The following is a 24,311-nucleotide window of genomic DNA, read 5'->3' as shown; positions in this document are numbered from 1 at the left end:
GTCAGTGGGACCAACGGAAGTGAAACTTTGTGTTAAAAGTTCACAGCGGATCACAAATCACTTTAACCTTAAAAGTGTCGTCTTATCTTACAACCAAAAACACACTAGCTTTATTGTGTTTTTTTGTTTAATTATCAAGCTAACACATATAGTGATAATAATACTAAAAATGATATAATGAACACATGATAGACAAAATTATTAAATCAATTATTGAATGAAGTACAAAAATATATATATTTATTTAAATCGTAAATTGAGAGGAAAGAATTAATGAGTTTTTATTAGTCTTTTGTTTAGTGGTGTTTTTGTAGAGTCAATGTATTCTAGAGATTCAATTCATTGAGGGGTGTTTTCTTTTGGTAAATTTAGATTTATAGATATTACGTTTGACTAGAATTCATATTCAATAATAAATCAGTCTTCATATTTATCAGTTAAGTTTGCAGAATAAGTAACCTTCATGTAGGCCAAACATAAATGAAATGTTCCAAAGAAAATCAAAACCATTGCATTGTCGTTACTGAAATCACAGAACACTTTGTCCAGGAGGGCAAAGCCAGAGACTTGTTGATTCAGATGTGTCTCCAAATCTTCCTTTAACACTTTGTAATAAAGCCTTTGCTTGGATCGATGCTATAAAGATGTTCATTTGTTTATGAGACAACAATGAGGAAGGAGCAAGACTGTCTTCCACTGAACTTCCTCAAATCACTCCAATAAGAAACGCTGTGTGACGAGGGAGACATGACTGTGAAATTAACTGAAATAAAAAAGTTTTACAAGTGACAGAAAAAGTGTTCAGCAGCTGTAACATGGAGTTAGATTTATTTTTTGATAGATTATGTTTAGACCGAAATTAGCCATCTTCATTGAATGGCCGATCCACTGGTAACATATTTATTAATCAAATAGCAATGAGGAGAGACATTGTGTTTGTTCCACTGTGTCAAAAACTTCAAATAAATCGAGGAACAAATTGTTTCTATGACCTTTGAACATGTACAGAGTGGCAATCCCATGATGCTTTGCGTCAGTTAGACGAACACTGAGCAGATTTGTCAAAGAATCCGTTTTTTTTAAATCTATAATTCTACTCTAGACGCATGACGTGTCAAAGCGACGTAGCACGTAAACGAACATTAAGTAATTAACAACGAATAGCCAGTAGGTGTCACTGTTTTCTTCTTTTTTCATCAGAGTCAAACAACGTGGGATATCACCAAGAAAATAAACTTTATTTGTACAGCGCCTTTCACAGGAGTGATAATAACATTTTATTATCAGATGACAAAGTGAAACAACTTGCTTTTAAAAACAGCAACCCTAAATCGTAATCACAATAATCACCAGGTTGGTTAAATTGTTCACTTTTCATACACAAAATAAAAGCTCAAACAATATTATTATTGTTCGCATTCATTTTCCTTCAGTTATCTGGGATCAGGTCAAGGCAGCAGCAGCTGTGGGCAAAGAAGTCCAGTCGTCCCAGTTCCCAGAAACATCTTTGATATCTTCTAGAGAAGTACAAAGTACAGTCCATGTGTCCTGCATCTTCTTAATGGCTTCCTTTCCTGTTGAAAACGCTAATCTTGCAGACACCTGGGTATTATATGTTTATTACTACTTCTCAGAGCTAGTGTATCATGTTGATGTGCAGGAAAAACACCTTCTGTATTGAAGGACAGTGAAAGGTTCCTGCTGAGTCTGTCTAGAAGTTGTTGACAGACTCTCAGATGAAGGCACCAGTATGAAGATGAAGACAGAGAAGTTGACCTATCACTGAGGGTTTCTACAGTTGTAGGTCAAAATGTATTCTGATAACCAGTGCATTATATAAAAAAATGTCATTATGCAACAATGACAGTTTATTCCCACTTGTTCGGTTCAGAATCTAAACCACGTGTTAGATAGTTGAGTTCCTTGTAAGCACCGTTGTTACATCATTTCTCCATTTTAAATGCTTGTAACTCGTGGTTTTAGCATCAATCGGTATCCTGAGGGATCAATAAAGTTTTACCTTACCTTACCTTACCCTACTTTGAGAGAGTTCAAACAAAGTGTGGGTAAAGACGAGAACATTAGACGATTATTCTACCTCTCAGAGGGAAACAGAGATGTTATTACGTTCATGTTCAGAGAGGAGATCTCTGGACAAACTACTGTCCATCATGGATGATGACAGTCATCCTCTGAACACTGTCATCAGTGAGCAGAGAAGCAGATGGAGAGCACGAATGTTCCTCCCATGATGCAACACTAATAGACTAAGGGACTCATTCATTCCTCATGCTATTAGTGTAGTGTTTAATTCTGAGTTTGGGGGCAGGAGTTGAGTGAAAAGATGATGATATGCTATGTCAACCTTTGTATCCTTTTAAGACCTTTGTGTCTTTCTTCTTGGATCAATTCTCTATTGTCTTTAATCCATGCTCTTCATACTTGTGCTTCATCTCTTTTAACTCGTTGTTTTCATATGTTCTTGCTTTTATGACATTTCTGTTCCTTCTGTCGTCTGCTGTGAACTGGAAATCTTTCCTGAAAGTCAATCTAGTGTAATCTGCTCAAATCTAATCTAAAGATCTTGACCTGTGTGCCTTCTTAAGGTTCCAGTCATGTCTCTCAACATATCCTCGGACCACAATGTCAAAAACAAGGAGGACATTGGCGCCATCTTGGAACACATGACCATTGTTTTCTACATGCTCATTGTCGTCCTCGGCATCACCGGGAACTCTGTGGTCATCTGGATGACGGGATTCAAGCTCAAGGTACTGCCGTTTCAAAATAATACTACACTTTGAATCTACTTAAATCTAACGTGAGATCATATAGTTGTTAGTACTACTATGTCATGGATTCAAATAGTGAGCAACAAAAGGTTTATCTTAAAAAAAGGAAATTAACTTGAAAGTGTGTATAAGTTTACTTCACCTCCATAAAACTAACAAGTGTATTTATCTTAATCTCCACAGCCAAACGTCACCAACGTCTGGTTGCTCAACCTGGCTATCGCCGACGTCATCTTCTGCATCACTCGTATCTTCAACCTCATCAAGAAGCTCTTCTTCAGCTATTGGCCTTTTGGCAGCTTCCTCTGCAAGTTCGTCAGCTTCTTCAAGTACGCAAACATGTTCTGCTCCGTGTTCCTGCTGGCGACCATCAGTCTGGACCGGGCCTTGTGCGTGTGGCGGCCCGTCTTCGCCAAGCGCCATCGTACGCTGAGGAAGGCGCGGTGGGTGGCGGCCTGCATCTGGATTTTGGCCATCCTCTTCAGCACTCCTTACTATGCCTACCGCCAGGTGTACCTGGACAAGAAGAACGTGACCAAGTGTTCGATGGAGGTGAAGGATCGCACGGAAGGAGGGAAAAGTCAGAAACTTGCTCTTTACTCCATACGCTTCCTCTGTGGCTTCCTGTTGCCGTTTTTGATCATCCTCACCTGCTACATTTTGGCCGCCGTTGGAATCAGGCGCACCCGTCTGCTGGGGAAGTCACGGCCGCTCCGCATCGTTGCCTCATTGGTGATCGCCTTCTTCTTCTGCTGGGGGCCGTACCACTGCCTCCTGCTGGTCAAGATGATCGATAGAGAGAACGTGCTGGTCAAGTTCTGGCAGCCCATAGTCAAGTGTGTGGCCTACTTGAACAGCTGCGTGAATCCAATCTTGTACTTCTGTATGGGACTCAACGTTAGTCGAGGGGTGAGGCAGAGTCTGTCCGGGGTTTACCGGCGAGCGTTGGCCAATGACCTGGACGCAGAGGTCAGCCCTTCCAAGGAGGATCCAAGTGTCTCCAACACTTTTGTGACGCCAAGATTGAACGCAAGGATCGAACATATTTAGACGCATTCCAGCTCAGAAACAGACGTGTTTGTTTTGTGTCGCAAGCCAACCTTGGTACAAACCAAAACACCTACAAACAGACATGTTTCCAAATAAGACTCCATGAAACACCTGAAGAATTCAACAGCTATCTACATGTTGAACAATTTTTCCATCACAATGAATCCTTTAATGGTTTCCTTTAAACACTATTCTTATCTCTTTCCACTCTCGACACTTCAACAAGATTTGTTTTAGAGTTTATTGATATCTTTTAAGAGGATTACTCTGCTGAGTGATCAGACGAATAGTAAGTAAGTAAGCAAGTAATTTTTATTTGTATAGTGCTTTTCCAGACCTTTGTGATTGTTTGATAGAGAACAAACACAGGTATCATTATCCAAGGGTTCCAAAGCGAACTGGAATTCCTGGAACTCAACACAACCCCCTGTTGACTCACTTTTCAACCATTACCTGGATTAATTCAGAGACAATTCATATACAAGAATAAAAATGAGAATAAAAAACATTGTCTGAATCTGTAGACTCCTACCTCCTGTTAGTATTATTTTTGGGGAATTAAACAACTAAAGAATTTTGGCCGCTTGAGTGAGTGAGTTTGACACCTTTGGTCTAGCACTAGCTTGCGGTTAATCAATGTAAACCGTAAGCCGCGACGGTGCCTTCAGAAAACGAAACGTTGTGTGTAACTTTCCACAAATACATCTGACAGAGGATGCAACTGAAAGTGAAAGTCTAAACAAGAACATGGAGGTCTTATGTTGAGTCACAAACGTCTGTCAATAGTGTTATTTTCATTCATTCTTCATTACAAGAAGATAGAAAGTCAATATGCATTTTTATACTCATTATTTACAGAAAGGTTTTGTTTTTATATCACAAGGTAACTTCACCTAATGAGGTTGATTGACCAAGCACTCGAGAGGGTGAGTAAGTGATTAAATTAGCATTAATTAAAACATTACAGATTATTAGATTATCCAACAAGATGTTTATTAGAATTTAATAATAATTTATTCATGGTTCATTTTTCTAAGAGATCAGACGAAGAAGACGAAAAACAGAGAAAAGATAATTGAAGTTATTTTTTACGGAGCTTATAAGGAATAATTAAAATCCAACACAAGAGACCAGTGAGCAGAACCAGAAAGAACCCATCAAATGATCTCTTCAAAATCATATAAACACTACAGAGAATTATTTGTGTATTGATCTTGTCTATTACCACTAGTTCCCTCATAATAAGGTTACATCGTGAAAAAGATATCTTTAGAAGATAAAGGGAATTCATGCTTCATTCAAATATTTGTAAAATCTGGATCTTGTTCTTTTGTTTTAATTTTTGTTTTCGGGTGTAACAATAGTTGATTTAATTAATTCATTTTATTACTAAAAAACAATACTTTTTGAAGAAGAAGAAAAGTAGAAGTATGGTCAGTGGGACCAACGGATGTGAAACTTTGTGTTAAAAGTTCACAGCGGATCACAAATCACTTTAACCTTAAAAGTGTTGTCTTATCTTACAACCAAAAACACACTAGCTTTATTGTGTTTTTTTGTTTAATTATCAAGCTAACACATATAGTGATAATAATACTAAAAATGATATAATGAACACATGATAGACAAAATTATTAAATCAATTATTGAATGAAGTACAAAAATATATATATTTATTTAAATCGTAAATCGAGAGGAAAGAATTAATGGGTTTTTTTTTAGTCTTTTGTTTAGTGGTGTTTTTGTAGAGTCAATGTATTCTAGAGATTCAATTCATTGAGGGGTGTTTTCTTTTGGTAAATTTAGATTTATAGATATTACGTTTGACTAGAATTCATATTCAATAATAAATCAGTCTTCATATTTATCAGTTAAGTTTGCAGAATAAGTAACCTTCATGTAGGCCAAACATAAATGAAATGTTCCAAAGAAAATCAAAACCATTGCATTGTCGTTACTGAAATCACAGAACACTTTGTCCAGGAGGGCAAAGCCAGAGACTTGTTGATTCAGATGTGTCTCCAAATCTTCCTTTAACACTTTGTAATAAAGCCTTTGCTTGGATCGATGCTATAAAGATGTTCATTTGTTTATGAGACAACAATGAGGAAGGAGCAAGACTGTCTTCCACTGAACTTCCTCAAATCACTCCAATAAGAAACGCTGTGTGACGAGGGAGACATGACTGTGAAATTAACTGAAATAAAAAAGTGTTACAAGTGACAGAAAAAGTGTTCAGCAGCTGTAACATGGAGTTAGATTTATTTTTTGATAGATTATGTTTAGACCGAAATTAGCCATCTTCATTGAATGGCCGATCCACTGGTAACATATTTATTAATCAAATAGCAATGAGGAGAGACATTGTGTTTGTTCCACTGTGTCAAAAACTTCAAATAAATCGAGGAACAAATTGTTTCTATGACCTTTGAACATGTACAGAGCGGCAATCCCATGATGCTTTGCGTCAGTTAGACGAACACTGAGCAGATTTGTCAAAGAATCCGTTTTTTTTTATCTATAATTCTACTCTAGACGCATGACGTGTCAAAGCGACGTAGCACGTAAACGAACATTAAGTAATTAACAACGAATAGCCAGTAGGTGTCACTGTTTTCTTCTTTTTTCATCAGAGTCAAACAACGTGGGATATCACCAAGAAAATAAACTTTATTTGTACAGCGCCTTTCACAGGAGTGATAATAACATTTTATTATCAGATGACAAAGTGAAACAACTTGCTTTTAAAAACAGCAACCCTAAATCGTAATCACAATAATCACCAGGTTGGTTAAATTGTTCACTTTTCATACACAAAATAAAAGCTCAAACAATATTATTATAGTTCGCATTAATTTTCCTTCAGTTATCTGGGATCAGGTCAAGGCAGCAGCAGCTGTGGGCAAAGAAGTCCAGTCGTCCCAGTTCCCAGAAACATCTTTGATATCTTCTAGAGAAGTACAAAGTACAGTCCATGTGTCCTGCATCTTCTTAATGGCTTCCTTTCCTGTTGAAAACGCTAATCTTGCAGACACCTGGGTATTATATGTTTATTACTACTTCTCAGAGCTAGTGTATCATGTTGATGTGCAGGAAAAACACCTTCTGTATTGAAGGACAGTGAAAGGTTCCTGCTGAGTCTGTCTAGAAGTTGTTGACAGACTCTCAGATGAAGGCACCAGTATGAAGATGAAGACAGAGAAGTTGACCTATCACTGAGGGTTTCTACAGTTGTAGGTCAAAATGTATTCTGATAACCAGTGCATTATATAAAAAAATGTCATTATGCAACAATGACAATTTATTCCCACTTGTTCGGTTCAGAATCTAAACCACGTGTTAGATAGTTGAGTTCCTTGTAAGCACCGTTGTTACATCATTTCTCCATTTTAAATGCTTGTAACTCGTGGTTTTTGCATCAATCGGTACACACTGACACACAAACACAAACATACACAAACTGTTCCAGTGTCTGTGTATGATGCATGCAACACAAATATTGTGCAGTTTTAGCAAAATACCAGTGTTTAAAAAACCCAGTAAAAAACAAAATCCTCAGAAGAGAGAGGGCCTGAAATTCCCCATAACCTATATGTAATACATGTGGTATACATTCTATTGAAATTGCACCAATTTTCATTTTTGGATTGGATTGGTCTGCCTTACTTTGTGCAGTCTTTCAAAAGGCGAAAGGAGCTGCAATTCTGATCACCCCCTTAATTTATATCTTATATATATATATATATATACATGGTTTAAATTTCATTCAAATTTAAGGTATGTTAATGTAGATCTTAACCCTAACCCTTGTTCCCTCTTTTTCTTTGAGTGAACTTCCCTCTTGGGCGAGAGGCGGGGGACACCCTGGACAGGACGTCTGTCGCAGAGCACACAAAGACATACAACCATTCACACACACACTCACGAACAGATAGTGTTCAATTATAGACTAGAGAATTGGTCCCCAACCCCCAGCCATGAGACATTTGTTACTGGGCCGCACAGAAAAATAAATCAATTATTTTTTAACGATTATTACTGTCTGAAAGGTGTGTTTAGAAACAAAACTTTGGTTTTCATTCCATATAAATAATGCTTAAACACAAACTCAAACATTGGCACAAAGTCTCTAAAAGCTAGGAGACGCACAGGTACAGAACGCCGTCGTCAGCGTACAATCAAATGTACATAGATGCAAATTTAACAAACATCTTGTTGTAACCAGTCCAGAGATCTTGCTGACTCAGCGTTATGGTGATATTTATACACTTAAACGTCGTTTTTTGCAGGTTACTCTATATTGTATTCTACTTTTTTCTATCTGAAGGTAGGGTCTTGAGTAGAATCCTGACATAAAAATTATTTTTTTTAAGTGAAATTCAGACAATCGCTGACAGTATTTAACAAAACTTGTTCTTCAAGATTCATTAGGGTAGGGTAGATAAGCTCACATCCAACAATTACCACAGATGTTTTTGTACCATATTTATAGTGGGTGTGGTGATCAATTATTTTAATGACAATTCGACATGACATTGAATGAGTCCGACCGATTAAACATTTTTAAATATCAATTCATTTTGTTTCGCCGTGAATAGTTTCCTGTCAAGACACAATATAATTGTAGCTCTTAATAATTGCTTTGATGTCTTTAAAGTATACAGAGCAAGTGTTGTGATTCAGTGCCAGTTGTACCTTGTTTTCAAGACAGTCTGTTTCAAATCAAATTAATAGCAGTTAAAAAACAACTGGTGGGTCAGACCAGGCTCACCGGCTCATCACCTGTGATCATACCAGGGAACATGGACTCACTATCGTCATCTGAGACCTCATCTGTGACCTCATCTGAGACCTCATCTAAGGCCTCATCTGAGACCTCATTGTCACCCTCGATCAGCTTCTGGAACACAAAAGAGTTCAGTTCTTCAGAACATTCTTCTCACTGACATGTTGATTAACACACACTAAGCTCTTAAGTTCCATTGAGTTCATATGTTCTGAAGATTACAAAGGAATCTGTCATTCATTTGACGTATTTGAGAAGGATAAAAAAAGCACTTAATTGTTTGATAAAAACAAGATAAATATATATATATATATGAGGGTAAACATGCAATGTAATGGAATAATTCTCAACAATTTGTATTCATCTCATGATTATTGTCTAAATGAAAGTACTAAAAACCACAAACCTTCTGGTCTTGAACGTTCACCTCTTTTTGTTCCTGAAACTGAGAATCTGTGTCCATGAATGAGACAAAATGGATGAGCGTGCAGACTCTGAAACGAGAAAAAACGATATATTAATATATGCTCAGGTTATTTTCACGTTAATGCACAGCGTCGCAGCGGGCAGTACCTGTGGTACAACATGGCTATGAACTGCAGGATCACCAACAGGATAAAGCTCAGGATGAACATGAAGCCAAGCGGGTCGATGAAGATGTAGTCGCCCGTGAATTCCAGGTTTATGTCGACTTTGGGGACTCGGATGGAGATTAGTGATCCTTCCATTTGCAGTATGAAGGTTGTTGCCAACCAGAAGGCGTTGCAAAGGAAGTAGGCAAACGTGACCTGTGAAGGAAAAGATTTTATGTATGCGTTCTGAAAACATTATTTTGTTCTTAACAAATCTCTCACCTTGTTTCTCAGGGCTTTTAATTTGGCTTCCATTTCCTTTTGTTTCTTTTTATTGGCTGGCAACGGCTCCAGGTATTGAACAGTCAACTCTTTGAAGAACTCCTTCTCCTCCTGTGCACACAAGGATTTCAGTTTGAAATAAAGATGTAGTCGAAATCAGGGGGGAAAAAAAGTTCAATAAATAGTAATATTTATCAAGAAAGAAAACAAATAACTTGAAAATATTACTGGAAAAGCTCAGGAACGTCTTATTACAAGACTAGAACCATAAATAATTATAATAATAATAATCAAAAAACATTTTGTTACACACATTAATCTAAATTAACTTCACACAAGTTTTCATTAATAAATAAAATAATCCTAAAGTTCTTAAAGGGGTCGGCTCTGAATGTACTAACATAATTATAAACTTTTTAAAGCCATTGTTTTTAGAAGATTTCACTTCAAATTTCATCTTTTTTGTTAAAAATGAAGGGGTCTATACCATAGTTAATATGTATAATTGTATTTCTGTTTGTTCTAAGACAGTGTGCCCATTGTTGGTATCAGTGCACAGATTCTTTATTTGATTTTTGATCTTTACTTCATGAGAAACTTTTCCAAATCTAAACTTCTTCTTGGTCTTAAAAAGTAAACTGAGGAGGATACATTCAAAAATGACTTTGGTCTGTTTCAGTTTGTGATGACACCATCAGGGTGGGACGTACCTCAGGCAACGTGTCCTCCGCTAAGTGCATATCGTCAGACAGAGATTGTACCTGTGAGACCCAACCTGGAGAGAATAAACCATGTTTACAACTTCTTTATAATTGTGTTCAAGTGTGTGTGTGTCTTTGTCTTACACTGGTTTGGACAGTTGAACTCGGGTTCCTCCTCCCTGGAAATCAAAGTTTTGTGTCAGTTTTGTTATTCTAGTGGAGCGTTTTGTGTGGCTCTGGTACCTCTGCTCCACCTTCTCCATCTGCTCGATCTTATTGTCCTCCACAATAGTATTTTGCGGAAGCAGTTCTTGGTTAGTTTCCGGGCTCTCCTGGATAACGACAGGTGTTTCCTTCTCGATGCGTTTGCAGCCTTGGCAGCAATACAGCCATGAGAGAAAGTTGTCTAGATGGTCCTTGACTGCAGAAGGAGAGGGAGAAGTTTGTCACTGGGACATTTTAATAAACTGTTTCACTCTTTATAAACTGCTAAACAAACAAGTGTAAAGGTAAATTATATTGGAGACTGGGCAACAGGGTGGGTTTTCAACCTTTTTTTTCTGAAAGTCATATTCGCTTTAATGTTAATTTGGCCCTTCTTTTGTATAATTTTAAGGTTTAATCAACGTAAAATGACAATAGTTTACGTAATGATTCTTAATCTAAACCACTGCTTGGACTGAAAAAATATAAAATAAAGTGGAGGGCCACAAAATACCATGACAAGTCTGGGACCAATGGATTAAAGGTTCATGACTTCATCTTCTTTTGTAAAGCAAGTCAAACCGACTTTATTGGTTGTCTTTTGCTTCTCTTTTCATCTCCTGATATTTCCAACTCAAAACATACAAACATACAGTAGCTAATGTTCTTTTTCAAAGGTTAATTTTTATTAAATTCAGTTAAAGTTGCCCACATCTGAAGCACCAATTGTTCACCTGTCTCAGCAGGCGTCTCTTGGGCCACCTCCTCAGGCTTGGCAGCTCCAGGTGGTGGCACCACCTCCCTGGTCCCCCAGGAAACATTGTTCATGTTCATCATGGAGTAAATGGCGAGCAGCAGGTAGGCGCTCGGGATGCAGACGATGTAGAGGAAGCCGTAAACGATCAGGCCCACCTCCTGAGGATGGAGCAGAGCGGTGACCACGTAGAAGCTGGCCAGAGCCACGATGAAGATGCTGCTCGGCGTCATGATGGTTTGGTCCTTCACCATGTTGCCTGAAACCAAACAATAGTTCTCAAAACCTGGAGGTGAAGGGGGTTGCGATGTCCCGGGGTTCAGACTCACTGAGGATGGAAAGAGCTGTGATCATCATAGTGAAGGCGTACAGGACGCTCATCACCGCCGCAATCTTGACCTGAGTGTCGGCCTTGATTTTGTAGCTGATGCCAATGAAAATGACGGGTGGGATGATCGCCATGACTAGAGCCCCGTTAGGACTGACGTCCAGAAACACAGTAAAACTACCTGAAGTTAAAAAAAGAAAGGAAAAAAATTACAATTACAGATGCAAGAGGAACCCTTTTTATCTTCCTTTATGGATTTAAACATGGTTTGAACTTCCTACTGGTATCAAAGTGTACCGTGTCATCATGTAATCATAAAATATGAAGAAAAAGTGTGGAAATTAAAATGGCTTTCCACTTCCTACTCCAAATCATCCTTAGTTAGAAATAGGCATTCACCAATAACCTTTTTTTAATTTTCTTCTATAATCATACCTGCGGTCTGGTTAGTTTAAATGCAGCTTCTGTCTGTATATCTTGTCTGTAATTGAATAGAGATGATACTAAGCAAGGTGGACGACCTTCATGAAAATCTTATCAATATCATCATCCTCCGAGCGCTTCCAGATGCATACAGTCTACACTGGAAGCGCTTGGGATGTTTACCCAGAGTACTTGCAGTTTATATCGCTTGTTATTCTTAGAAAGTCTGCCAAAAGAAAGCGTAAAATAAAGATTTATTTTAGGTTTTTCTGGAACAATTCTTTTCGTCAAGGGTTCAATACATGAGGGAGGTTACAGACGAGCAGTATGGAGGTATTTGGATGTTTTTAAGTGTCTTTTGGAGGAAGTGGTTCCACTCAGCTCCAGTTTTTGGGTGAACTATCACTTTGACTTTGCTCTAGCTCACCTGCGATCATGATGATGACGGTGGAAGGAGACAGGATGGAGGACCCCAGGGTGAACAGCTGGTACAGCATGTATGGTTTGGACATGGACAAGTTGTTCTTCGTGACCAAGTTCGCAGATGCCAACAGGTCTATGATGTTCGCCATAGTGGACGGCCCCCAGCGACGACGCTGGAGTTCAAAATTGACGTTAAGATACGACCTTTTCCGAGACGAGTCAGTTTTGGAGGAATTAAATCTGCTTTGTGAAGTGAAAACACTTGATGATCTTAGAAGAGCCTTTAAATACTGAATGCAAGGACACTTCTTAGAAGACAGATTATATTTAATTTTTAAACTGAGGTAAAAAAAAATGCAATCCTTTATTCTATTAAGTAAATACTTTAAATAATCAGTGTTTATGTTTTATTTCAAGTACTTGTGATAAAACCATCACATTTTATTGTGCTTATTCCAACACAATACAAGGTTTGCAGTTTGCTAGGAGGTAAATTATCAGTCCATCACAAAACAGCCCAAAAACTCCTGCCTAATAACCAGTTAGAAATGATGAACCTCTGCATGCTATATATAAACATATTTTTAAATTCAGGACAGCTACTTGTACATAGCAGAGAACATTGTTCCATGAAACAAACAAAACAACTATACAGTAGAGACTGCACACCTGAACCTGTTATAGTTGTTAGATTCATTAATGGGTTCTTTTTTTTACACAGGGATAATACTTGCCCTTGAGTCATGTTAATTATAGTTATTATTTTGTACAGTGACAAGGTTAGGAAGGACATGCATCACATGCATGACGTTCATGTCATCTGTATGCCATTTAAAATATTAAATATATATATATATATATATATGTATGTTTATTCACCATAATAATCATCGTTCCAGTTTGCGTAAATCTAGCCAATCACAGAAGGCCTGACGCAATATAAACCAATCAAAAGCAACAAAAGCAACCTTTATAATGTTTACTGTTATAAAGGCTATAATTGTAAGTGGTCGACTTGTTTCTGATGTACTGTATACATCTCTCTCTATATATATAGATAGATAGATATAGATATTAATATATATAGATATGTGCTTCTACTGACCTGGTTGTAGAACTCTTTGAAGTCCTCTGGGGCGTTGGTGTATGCATCCGACGCGGCGTTGTACTCCACTCGCCATCCCTGCTTCAGCAGCAGCGTGCACAGCCAACGATCCTCACCTGCAGAATACGACCGCCTTGTCAGCCCGACCGAGGCGTAGTTGGGTACAGGGTGCGCGGAGACGGTGAACGTACCTTGGTCATACTGGATGTGATGTCGCGCCTGCGAAGCTTTGAGGGTGTACTTCTTCATGACGTTGTCGTCCATCAGCGCGGCCGCCCTGAACAAGCTGAAGCAGCCAGGGCTGCAGAGCACACAGCCGAACACATGCTCGGCGGTCTTGTGGAGCCAGTGACCGATAGCGTACTCGAACTTCTGGTACCAGACCAGTGGACCTGGAGAGACTCACTATGACTCTCTAATATTATAATACTAATTACATGACCTTATATTTTCTAATTTTACACGAGGAGTCGATGTATATATGCCGATGATATAGTGGTTTGTGGTGGGAAAATAGTAAGGAGCAGCAGCCACATACAAGAGGAAGTAAAGTAAAAATAATACAGACGAGGTATCAGTTATTCAAAGTACAGGAATAAGTTGAAGAAAGTTGAAATGGAAAGTGCAACAAGTGTGTTTCAATTGGAGAAAAGGGTTCAGAAGACGTTTGACGGACGTTAAGTGTCTTGAGTGAGACTTTGCACTACAGACCTGAACCAGTTGGATGGATTCGTCCACACGCCGCTCCGACCCGCGGGTATAACTTAAGCCGGTCGATGAGCAACATGACGGCAGCCGGCTGGAAGTCTGTGTCTCCGTCCAGAGCCAGGAGGTAGGTGTTGTGTTTCTCCTTCTACAGCAGGAGACACACACACGTAAAGTCTTTTGTCCATAAAGCCTGTTAGAGTGATTGTGTGTGTCTTTCTGACCTGAAGTTCTCTCTTGATCGCTTCCTCGTCTTCTCCTTGCTTCCAGCGTTTAAAGTACTTGGTAGTAATTTTCCACCCAAGGAGGTAGTACAAGTACATCACCTGCAACAGTGACGTTCATAAGTAGTGAGTTTATAACAATAATTATTCTATTTGTATTACATGTTTAAACACGCACACAAGCAATACAAATAATTGACTAAATTTGACCTAATTATAGCTTAATTGTTTTCATTGTTTATAATTTGAAGGATTTGTTCTGTCCTGTATATTCTTTTAAAAGCTCAGGTGGATTTAACCGCGGTGTTGCCTCGGGGTCAAGGTGACCCAATGGCCCAAAAAACAAATGTGTTTGTGGTATCCCTTGTGTTGCCTTTGGGTCAAGGTGAACGACCTCCCTGTCTTCCAGACATACAAACGCTGTGGCGCTCCTGTACTCATGGTCCATTTTGAAAGAAACTACGGTCTACCGGTTGGGTTAAAAAGACCTGTGGCTTCAAATATGCTCCCCTTACCTGCGACCACCTCTTTTTGTGCCGAATGAGGGTCTTGTCTTTGAAATGAACCATCAGACGGTTTCCATGAGGCATTGTCACCACCAGACGACCTCCGTACGGCGTCCGGATCACCTTCTGCTCCGGGACCTGGTGCTGCTTTCTGAACATGGTCTTGTCCAGGTTTAGAAAAATACTGAGAACAAAAGAGGTGTGATTGGATTATGTGATTATTTTTATTATTATTTTTAATACAAAAACAATCTACCTATAAACTTCTCTGAGGATTTCCACCAACATCGCCGCGTATTCATTGACATGTCGACCGCGGCTGCCTGGAACATCTCTGAAGGCGTCGTCGAAGTAGATGTGCGCGTCGAATGTTACGTCGCTTGTTCCCGATTCCTTTTTCGGCTTGTACTCGTCAAGTCTTAAATATAAAGAGAAGCCGGTTTAATGCAACATATTAGAATATGTCAGACATCCACAGTATTGACAGCAAAACTTAAGAAAGCTTATCACTTCCTAACATCTAAAGTGAAAAAGACTTCCATCCCAGAAATAATGGCACCATTATGCCAAAAGATCAACATCTTGGATGGAGCAAATTTTCATAAAGACATATCGTAGCAGAGTATTGGTATATTGGATGATTAGTTTGTCAGTAGCTAAGATTTGTTTGTAGAGTGGTCAATCAGCCTGCTTTCCATTACTTAGAAAGAGCCTCATTGGATAAAGTTGTCTTTGAGGTAGTTATTTGTGGCAACCTTGCGGAGACCCTAAGAATATAAAATGAAGGGAGTGGCTAGGAGTGCTCATATCAATCATGAGTCTTTGTTCGGGCAAATTATCTTTTTTGAAGCTAATAAAAAGGTACAGAGGGGTTGCTTTGAAGAATTCACCAAATGCGTAAAGTAGGCTTTCAGTGGAAAAAGTGCTGCAATATCTTGAATTCAATTTGCAGGTATGTGTTCCTTTTTCAGCGATAACAACGATGTATGAGGTACAAGTGAATAGAAGACTAGCAGTCACGTTAAAAAAATGTTTCTGGGTTCGTTTTTTTTTCACAGAGTACATGTCACATTCATTCTTATACAATCCCACTGCATCGTAATACAAACGGCTGTGAAATGTTACGTTTGAAAAACTTACCGAAAAATGGAAATAATTATTTTCATCATTTCATCGTAGGTCTCGTGCCACATCGTCGCACAAAGGAGGACATTAACTGGTCCGAGTGTTTTGAATCTGGGTTGAGATGACAAAATTACTGCATCGAAGGTTCCTTGTTGTGGACGAGCCGATGTTGAATCAACACGTTGATATATGATATTTTATTTCTGCGGACACGTACTTTTTTGTCCGTTCTTTTTTTTGGATTTCAAAGCGAACATTGAGCAGCAGAGATTGTTCGATGAAGGCTCCTTCATAGAGCCTTCTGATGAACAACTGCCGAGTTCTCTGGATGCGATACAGACCGAGGTACCAAAGGTGAACCGTGGCCAGAACAAGACCGAGCCACCAGGAAGCTGCCGAGCCTAAAGCAAAGAAGGAAGAAACATTAAAATACTGGAGTAAAGTTGCACTTCATGCCATTACATTTATATATTGCCACCGAAAGGCACCACCTAGACACACTCAGGGTTGCTGCAGGTTGGCCCCTTGAGTTCAACAATATATCTAATAGGAAGTAAAGTGTACATTTGTAAGCTTGGATTTGAAAAAAAAAGGAGATCACATAGAAATGGCACTTACTCTCATAATGCAGTGTAACAATTATAGCCCTTAAAACAGTAAATATTATAAAAGTCTATCTTTTTTTTTTTTTAATCAAAATTTGTGCTTCAGATTTGTAATTAAGACAGCACATCAAGATTTTTCTTAAGTATTTTTGGTGTTTGTAATTTCTCCTATTATCCTATAAACGTTTCTTTGTGGTTTACCGATGTTGAATCTAATTGAGGCTAATGGCAGGAGAGAACGTGCCAGGATGTCATACATTTCTCCGATCCTTAAAACTCTTCACTGGCTTCCAGTTTCTTTCAGGATCAACTTTAAAATTCTGGTTCTTACTTTCAGAGCTATTCATGGTCAGGCTCCTCCTTATATCACTGATCTGATCCAGCCTTACACCCCAGCTCGGGCTCTGAGGTCTGTGGATCAGAATCTACTGATGGTTCCACGCACACGGCTCAGGACCAGAGGAGAGAAATCTTTTCAGGCTGTTGCTCCTAAGCTTTGGAACGATCTTCCTCTCTCTTTGCGCTTGATGGATCGACTGACTCCTTCAAGAAACATCTTAAGACGTTTCTATTTGTTCAGGCTTTTCCTTGAATTTCTCGAACTCCTGTGTTGTTCTCAGTATTATCTTGATCTTTAAAGTATGTACTTTTTTGAGTATTGTTTTGATTGTTTAAGCGCTTTGTGACCCTGGTCTTGAAAAGCGCTATATAAATCAATATTACTTACTTACTTACTTACTTCCTGCACTACTCTAAATAGCTTTTGGCTTTCGGACTTTAGATCTACTTTTGTTTTACCAACTTGTCATCAACGGATGTAGATGCTAATCAAAATCCTTGCTCCTTGAATCCCAAGAGCTCACCTTTGGATGTCTGAAATAATTGAGTCTGGCAGAGGATAGGGTGTTCCCCACCTCTCACCCTAAGCAGCTGGGATAGGCTCTAGCTCGCCCGGTAAGGGAATAAGCAGAAAGAAGATAACCAATGAACGTTCACACTATTTGAGAAGACTACCTGTCAGTACTCCGATGTCGAACATCTTGGACATGTCCAGGAAACACAGAGTGTGTGTCACATCGTAAACCAGATGAGGGAACACGCTTCCGCTCAGACTGGGGCTTCTGGGGTAGATGACATCATAGCAGTAGCCAGTGAAGTTGATCTGAGTCCCGTTGAGGCTTGCTCTGTGGTCGTAGTAGAAGACAATAACTGGGACCACCAGCAGGGCCATGACTGACAGGGAGGCCAGGTAGACCGGCAGAATGAAGCAGCTTCGCAATGCATGCATCTTACAGGCCACCAGCGAGAACCAATGGCACAGCGCAGAGGAGATGAGCTGCACTCCGATGATGATAGCTATGATCTTGGTCTCTCGACGAGAGATGGACGTCACGACATCCCAGTCCAGTTTTGACAAAGGGACATAGGCGCCGAGCACGCAGGCGGTCACTGCGATTCTGAGCAGGCTGGAGAGCATGTTGAGGATGTTCTCACATTTGGTCACGTCTTCACAAATCTTCTTGAGGATGACAGAACGACTGTTCTCACTGATCAGTCGGAAGTAGTTCTCCCACCAGTTGAAGGAGATCAGGAAGCAAGATCCAACAGCCAGACCGATCCATGTTTGCATCTTAGTATTGGTTGGATCTTTGGTGATGTACAGGACGAGGAAAAGGACGAAGCCCAGTAGCAGAAGGCCTACTGAGGTGATAGAAGGCACCAGGTAGCGGTTCGTCTCCTTGGCCGAGCACTGAGAGATGACCTGTAGGAGTGCAGAGAGGATCCCTACACCATTCAGGATGGTTACGTTGGTCACAATGTCCAAGTGTGGCATGGCCACGATGGTGAGAATCGCTGCTCCCAGAGACACCAAAAACTCAAAGAACAGAACCTAAATAGCATAACGACAACATAAAGGGTGAATCATCGAATCCACTTCAGTTTTAATCGTTTTTAATACACTTGAGAAATTCTCACCAGAGCCAGAGTCGACCTCTCAGGGGTCTTGGAAGATTTGTAAAAGCTCTTCCAAACACTTTTCTGAAACAGAAGAACGCTGGACGTGATGAGAGCGCAGCCGATGCAGAGCAGAGCGACTGGTTTCTGATCCGCAGGCAGGACTTTTGTGCCATCATTGGCTAAAGTGATGAGGAGGAGGAAGGAAGTCTGGAAAAAGAGCAAGAAGCAGATTATTTTCTATGGTTACAAACACATACAATATGATTACATATATATTACTTTTCCATTATTGGTGTCAACATGACAGGGTTTTTCTGTGGATGTAATTTTGACTTACAAACTTACTTTTAGTTTACTTTTTCAAGTTATAATACGAACAAAGGATTTGTATATGATTTTAAGCTTGAAGCTTCAATAGGGTTTAATGGAGACCAGTCCATTACATTTAACCCTCAGCTTCATAAAGGGCAAATAATGTCTCTTAAATATATGTTGGACCTCTATTTTTCTCATCAGTTTGTTTCTGTTTGTACAAAACTGTATTTTCATTGAAATATTTACATTAGAAAATGTGATTATACATTAGTTACCCACGTCTTGGGGTGTGTTTGGGGTCATTATAAAGTGTATGGTCTGGTTTCTGAAAGGAGGTGGATCATGTTCTGCTTCAGAATATCACCGTACATGTTGGAATTCAAGGTTAAATGATTTATCCAGCACTTATGCAGCCCCAGACCATGACGGTTCGTCCACCATGCTTTATAATAGGCAAGACCCTTTGGTCTTTGTACTCCTCACCTGGTTGCCGCCACCACATTTGACAAACTCTGAACCAAATAAGTTCATCTCGGTCTCACCAGACCAGTTGGACATGGTTCCACTAATCCATGTTCTTATTCTGCTTGTCTTAAGTCAACGTTTTTTTGGCCTTTCTTGTAGATCATCTTTCGAAGAGGCTTCCTTCAGCCATGCAGACCAATTTGATGGAGTGTGTGGTAAACCGTTCTCAGTGGTACATGTCCCATTAAACCGTTGTATTGTCTTGGCCAACGTTATGTATAATTATTTTTGAACAAAATGTATTTAGTCTATAGTATATATTAGTCATTTCAAAGTTATTTAATTTATGTTTGCCCTTCAGGTCACATGGGGCCCTTGTAGTAGCTTGTGGTTACAACGAAGCTTGGTGACTTCAAAGTTTCTGTTTTCAGATTCTCAGATAGTTATTTTGAATATGGTGGTATGTTCAGTATGTTGAAGCCCCGGTCTAGACCATCATATGGATAGACATGTCTGAAACTTTTTGGTGAGGAGGACTCGAGTGTAAAGGTGACAATTTCACCCCGTTATTAAAGCTATACACTGAATAACAACATGATTAACATGGTATCAAAGTTTTACTTCTTCACCAATGTCCAATGAAATTAATCGGCTTAAATGAAATCAATTAAATATGTTAAAAAATGAGGGGTTTACTCACTTATGTGTATTAATATGTTAGCTGAAGTAAAAAAAAAAAAAATCAAAACATTGTGAAAAACTCTGAAGATAGTAGTAGAGAGTATTGAATAACTTGTTCAATTAAAATGACCAAAATATTTTTTTTATTACATTAATAATAATAATAACAACAACAACAACAACAACAACAACAATAATAATAATAATTCGTACCAACCTTGCTACAGATCACCAAACCAAAAACCAAGAGGGCAACAAGGCAGAGGGTGATTGTTCTCAGGAATCGTATGAATTTCCACGGAGTCTGTTCATCCTTGATCACAGGAACTAAACGTCCAATATCCCACGGTCGCCTGCTCATAAAGAAGAACAAATAACTCCAAAAGATAGAGAAGCTCTGTGCTGTTCAAAATTGAAAATATTTTTGATAATGTTGACTTAAATTATATGTAGTAAATGATATGTAATAAAAAAGGAATCAAGTCTTCTCTTAAAACTAATAACTATCAACTAAAATACAATTGAAAACAAAGTAATTACTTAAATTTCTTTCAGTATTTAGCTATTCCATACATTACTGAACCAATAAAGCACCAGTTTACCAATACGAGCATAAAAGGAAAATTTCCATTTTGTTATAAACAATATATAGACACGAAAAAACAAATGAAACAACATCAATTTAACCAGCCTGTTATTTACATCACTTAAATCTGATTGAATTTATGTTTTAAAAAAAAGGCAGAATCAAAAGAGTCTCCTCTTTAGAAGTTTCCTATATGTTTTCACTCATTGAGAATTTACAGTTATGTGGAGTCAATGATATGATCAAATTAAATGAAAATAAACATTATTAATAAGTAAAGTCAAAGTGGTTGTTGATGTATCAGATTTGTAGAAACATTGACAATAATTGTTTTTTTTAACTTACTTTGTTAGATTGAGCTCCTCCATTCTTGCTTATCTTCTCTTGTCTGTGAACATCGTAACGAGTGACGCGACGCCATTCTAATTTTTTCTAGACCTATGGTGACATTCTAGATACTATAAACAGTTAACAGCGAAACCTACGCGAGGGTGATAATTAGATAGTGACAAGTTGAAATGTAGCGATGACGATTGACAGCTTCGACATTCTGATCCAGTCCAACAACAATTAAGATGTTGGGGACACGTGTGCATTTTTTACTTTCGAAGACAAACAAAAACAAGAAAGGTAATAACTTTAAACAATAAAGTTTTGAAATAAATCAAAACTTTTCTGAAATTATTTTCAGTAGATTCTCGAGGCAACCCTTTTTCAGAAGTTTGTATGTTTGATCCATGTTCATTTCCTTCAGGTACTCCAGTTTACTTCTACACTCCAAAAATATGTTGTTTAATTCATGACATAAAATTAACCATAAAACTATGGATTAACAACCACTTTACCAGTCAATCATATTGAGGTGAGCCTCAACCCAGATCTGTCATGTATATAAATTATAGTATAATTGATTTATTTAAAAAAAAATCCTTGATCTGGATTGTATTTCCACTTGCATCAATCATTCTATTGGAAATGTATTTAATTTATGAAGTAGAATTTTGTCCTAATCACACATACTGTATAAGTATTATTAAAAAAAACTTTAACAACACTGTTTTTTCCATACAAGTTGGTTTTCATTTGTGTACATTTAAATCTAGAGTTAATTCAAAATCTTTATTAATTATTTATTTACAAAATAATAATTTCTCAAAACTCAATGTAACATTTTTTGGAATCTAAAAATCATCACAATCTTCCCATTAAATGTCCATGAATTTTGAGGTTATTTTTAAATTTCGGGAAAAAGTCAGTTTTTTTTTTTTTTTTTACGAAAATGGTCGACATGGATTAATTTTCCTTTTTTTTTTTTATCCCAGCAGACATTGCGGCAATGAGGTTTCCGTGACCATGTCTTAACTTGATGGGTGATGTTAGGGTGTATCCTCAGAAGGTCCCTTTCCTTCCTGTTCCCGCCACTGCTCATGATTTATCAGAAGTCGACTTTTATTTAATGCTCATCTCTTTGCTTGAACATTAAATCGAATGAACATCATCACTTACAATGACTTGTAAACATGCCTCTAATCTATAAAAAATGTCATGGCTGGGAACTGAGGCACCGAACTGAGTTATGTAATAAATAAAAATAAAAAAAACGCCATGGTTTTTGGTATTTATATCTCTTGGTCTTGTTCTTGTCGTACATGCCCTTTATGTTGTAAGAAAGCCAAATCTAAACAATAGGACAATCATTATAATTACTGTGAATAACAATGGAAATGTCACATTAATTATCTTTATTCACAATTGTGAGCTACGTCTGACTCATCGTTAACAAAAGAGATGGCCAACTAGAAAAGCACTAAGAGAACGCAGACGTCCACCAAGCAGCTTAGTTCTCCCCCTTTTCAATTGTATTAACACCTGTTACACAACCACGAAACCTACGCGAGGGTGATAATTAGATAGTGACAAATTGAAATGTAGCGATGATGATTGACAGCTTCGACATTCTGATCCAGTCCAACAACAATTAAGATGTTGGGGACACGTGTGCATTTTTTACTTTGGAAGACAAACAAAAACAAGAAAGGTAATAACTTTAAACAATAAAGTTTTGAAATAAATCAAAACTTTTCTGAAATTATTTTCAGTAGATTCTCGAGGCAACCCTTTTTCAGAAGTTTGTATGTTTGATCCATGTTCATTTCCTTCAGGTACTCCAGTTTACTTCTACACTCCAAAAATATTTTGTTTAATTCATGACATAAAATTAACCATAAAACTATGGATTAACAACCACTTTACCAGTCAATCATATTGAGGTGAGCCTCAACCCAGATCTGTCATGTATATAAATTATAGTATAATTGATTTATTTAAAAAAAAAATCCTTGATCTGGATTGTATTTCCACTTGCATCAATCATTCTATTGGAAATGTATTTAATTTATGAAGTAGAATTTTGTCCTAATCACACATACTGTATAAGTATTATTAAAAAAAACTTTAACAACACTGTTTTTTCCATACAAGTTGGTTTTCATTTGTGTACATTTAAATCTAGAGTTAATTCAAAATCTTTATTAATTATTTATTTACACAATAATAATTTCTCAAAACTCAATGTAACATTTTTTGGAATCTAAAAATCATCACAATCTTCCCATTAAATGTCCATGAATTTTGACGTTATTTTTAAATTTCGGGAAAAAGTCAGTTTTTTTTTTTTTTTTACGAAAATGGTCGACATGGATTAATTTTCCTTTTTTTTTTTTATCCCAGCAGACATTGCGGCAATGAGGTTTCCGTGACCATGTCTTAACTTGATGGGTGATGTTAGGGTGTATCCTCAGAAGGTCCCTTTCCTTCCTGTTCCCGCCACTGCTCATGATTTATCAGAAGTCGACTTTTATTTAATGCTCATCTCTTTGCTTGAACATTAAATCGAATGAACATCATCACTTACAATGACTTGTAAACATGCCTCTAATCTATAAAAAATGTCATGGCTGGGAACTGAGGCACCGAACTGAGTTATGTAATAAATAAAAATAAAAAAACGCAATGGTTTTTGGTTTTTATATCTCTTGGTCTTGTTCTTGTCGTACATGCCCTTTATGTTGTAAGAAAGCCAAATCTAAACAATAGGACAATCATTATAATTACTGTGAATAACAATGGAAATGTCACATTAATTATCTTTATTCACAATTGTGAGCTACGTCTGACTCATCGTTAACAAAAGAGATGGCCAACTAGAAAAGCACTAAGAGAACGCAGACGTCCACCAAGCAGCTTAGTTCTCCCCCTTTTCAATTGTATTAACACCTGTTACACAAACACATAGATGGACACACATGTAGATAAGTCAGGAATAACAGTCACTAAACATTTTGTGGTTCAAACAATAACATTTAGCCACTAAGAAGCTCCAAAAAATGTTTTTCCAAATGAGAATAAACATTGTGTTTGGTGAATATAACAGCTTGGCTACTAGTTAATATCATAACCTGCTGTAAGCCAATAAGATCACAGTAGAATCTGGGATATTCAGTCCTCTAAAGTTTAGCTTGGACTGCAATAAAACACATTTGCTGTGGCTGAAAACTCTGAGCTACAGCAGCTAGTTGTTGATTATTGTTCTTTGCCACTAACTTTTCTCACGTTCGATATTCTTTATTCAACAGCAGATTAAATGATCAAATCTGGCCCGCCAAGTCATTTAATGTGGCCCACTGGATGATTGGCTCCAAATCAAAGTAGATAAAAGTT

The 24,311-nt window shown here is 37.9% G+C and overlaps 2 protein-coding genes across 2 annotated transcripts; one reads left to right on the top strand and one right to left on the bottom strand.

The window, feature by feature from the left end:
- The first annotated feature begins 1,176 nt into the window (after window positions 1-1,176).
- On the top strand, window positions 1,177-4,418 carry LOC148083922 (C3a anaphylatoxin chemotactic receptor-like). The gene is made up of 2 exons (XM_087787166.1): window positions 1,177-2,771; window positions 2,976-4,418. The coding sequence occupies exons 1-2, from the start codon at window positions 2,616-2,618 to the stop codon at window positions 3,840-3,842; spliced, it is 1,023 nt and encodes a 340-aa protein (XP_087643292.1). The 5' UTR covers window positions 1,177-2,615; the 3' UTR covers window positions 3,843-4,418.
- Window positions 4,419-8,598: 4,180 nt separating this feature from the next.
- LOC148083921 (chitin synthase chs-2-like) lies at window positions 8,599-20,959 on the bottom strand. Its single transcript, XM_087786055.1, has 22 exons — window positions 20,937-20,959; window positions 20,223-20,358; window positions 18,563-18,751; window positions 17,600-18,476; window positions 16,198-16,381; window positions 15,996-16,091; window positions 15,112-15,273; window positions 14,865-15,039; window positions 14,350-14,451; window positions 14,132-14,273; window positions 13,612-13,812; window positions 13,421-13,536; window positions 12,320-12,488; window positions 11,471-11,650; window positions 11,122-11,400; window positions 10,427-10,604; window positions 10,328-10,362; window positions 10,193-10,257; window positions 9,483-9,593; window positions 9,202-9,416; window positions 9,035-9,122; window positions 8,599-8,742 (listed from the first exon to the last, which is right to left on the bottom strand). The coding sequence occupies exons 1-22, from the start codon at window positions 20,957-20,959 to the stop codon at window positions 8,599-8,601; spliced, it is 3,867 nt and encodes a 1,288-aa protein (XP_087642181.1).
- Between the last annotated feature and the right edge of the window lie 3,352 nt (window positions 20,960-24,311).

Source organism: Callionymus lyra, chromosome 3 (assembly GCF_982586985.1).
Source record: "Callionymus lyra chromosome 3, fCalLyr1.hap1.1, whole genome shotgun sequence".
NCBI lineage: Eukaryota > Metazoa > Chordata > Actinopteri > Syngnathiformes > Callionymidae > Callionymus > Callionymus lyra.
This window is presented reverse-complemented; position numbering and strand designations above follow the sequence as displayed.

What these genes read in the sequence shown, in the direction of transcription:
- LOC148083922 (XM_087787166.1), top strand. Translation starts at nt 2,616, where the DNA reads ATGTCTCTCAACATATCCTCGGACCACAATGTCAAAAACAAGGAGGAC. An exon ending in TGACGGGATTCAAGCTCAAG is followed by an intron (nt 2,772 to 2,975) that starts GTACTGCCGTTT and finishes TAATCTCCACAG; the next exon opens with CCAAACGTCACCAACGTCTG.
- LOC148083921 (XM_087786055.1), bottom strand. Translation starts at nt 20,959, where the DNA reads ATGGAGGAGCTCAATCTAACAAA. An exon ending in GAGGAGCTCAATCTAACAAA is followed by an intron (nt 20,359 to 20,936) that starts GTAAGTTAAAAA and finishes CTTTATGAGCAG; the next exon opens with GCGACCGTGGGATATTGGAC. An exon ending in ATAGCCATGTTGTACCACAG is followed by an intron (nt 9,123 to 9,201) that starts GTACTGCCCGCT and finishes TTCTCGTTTCAG; the next exon opens with AGTCTGCACGCTCATCCATT.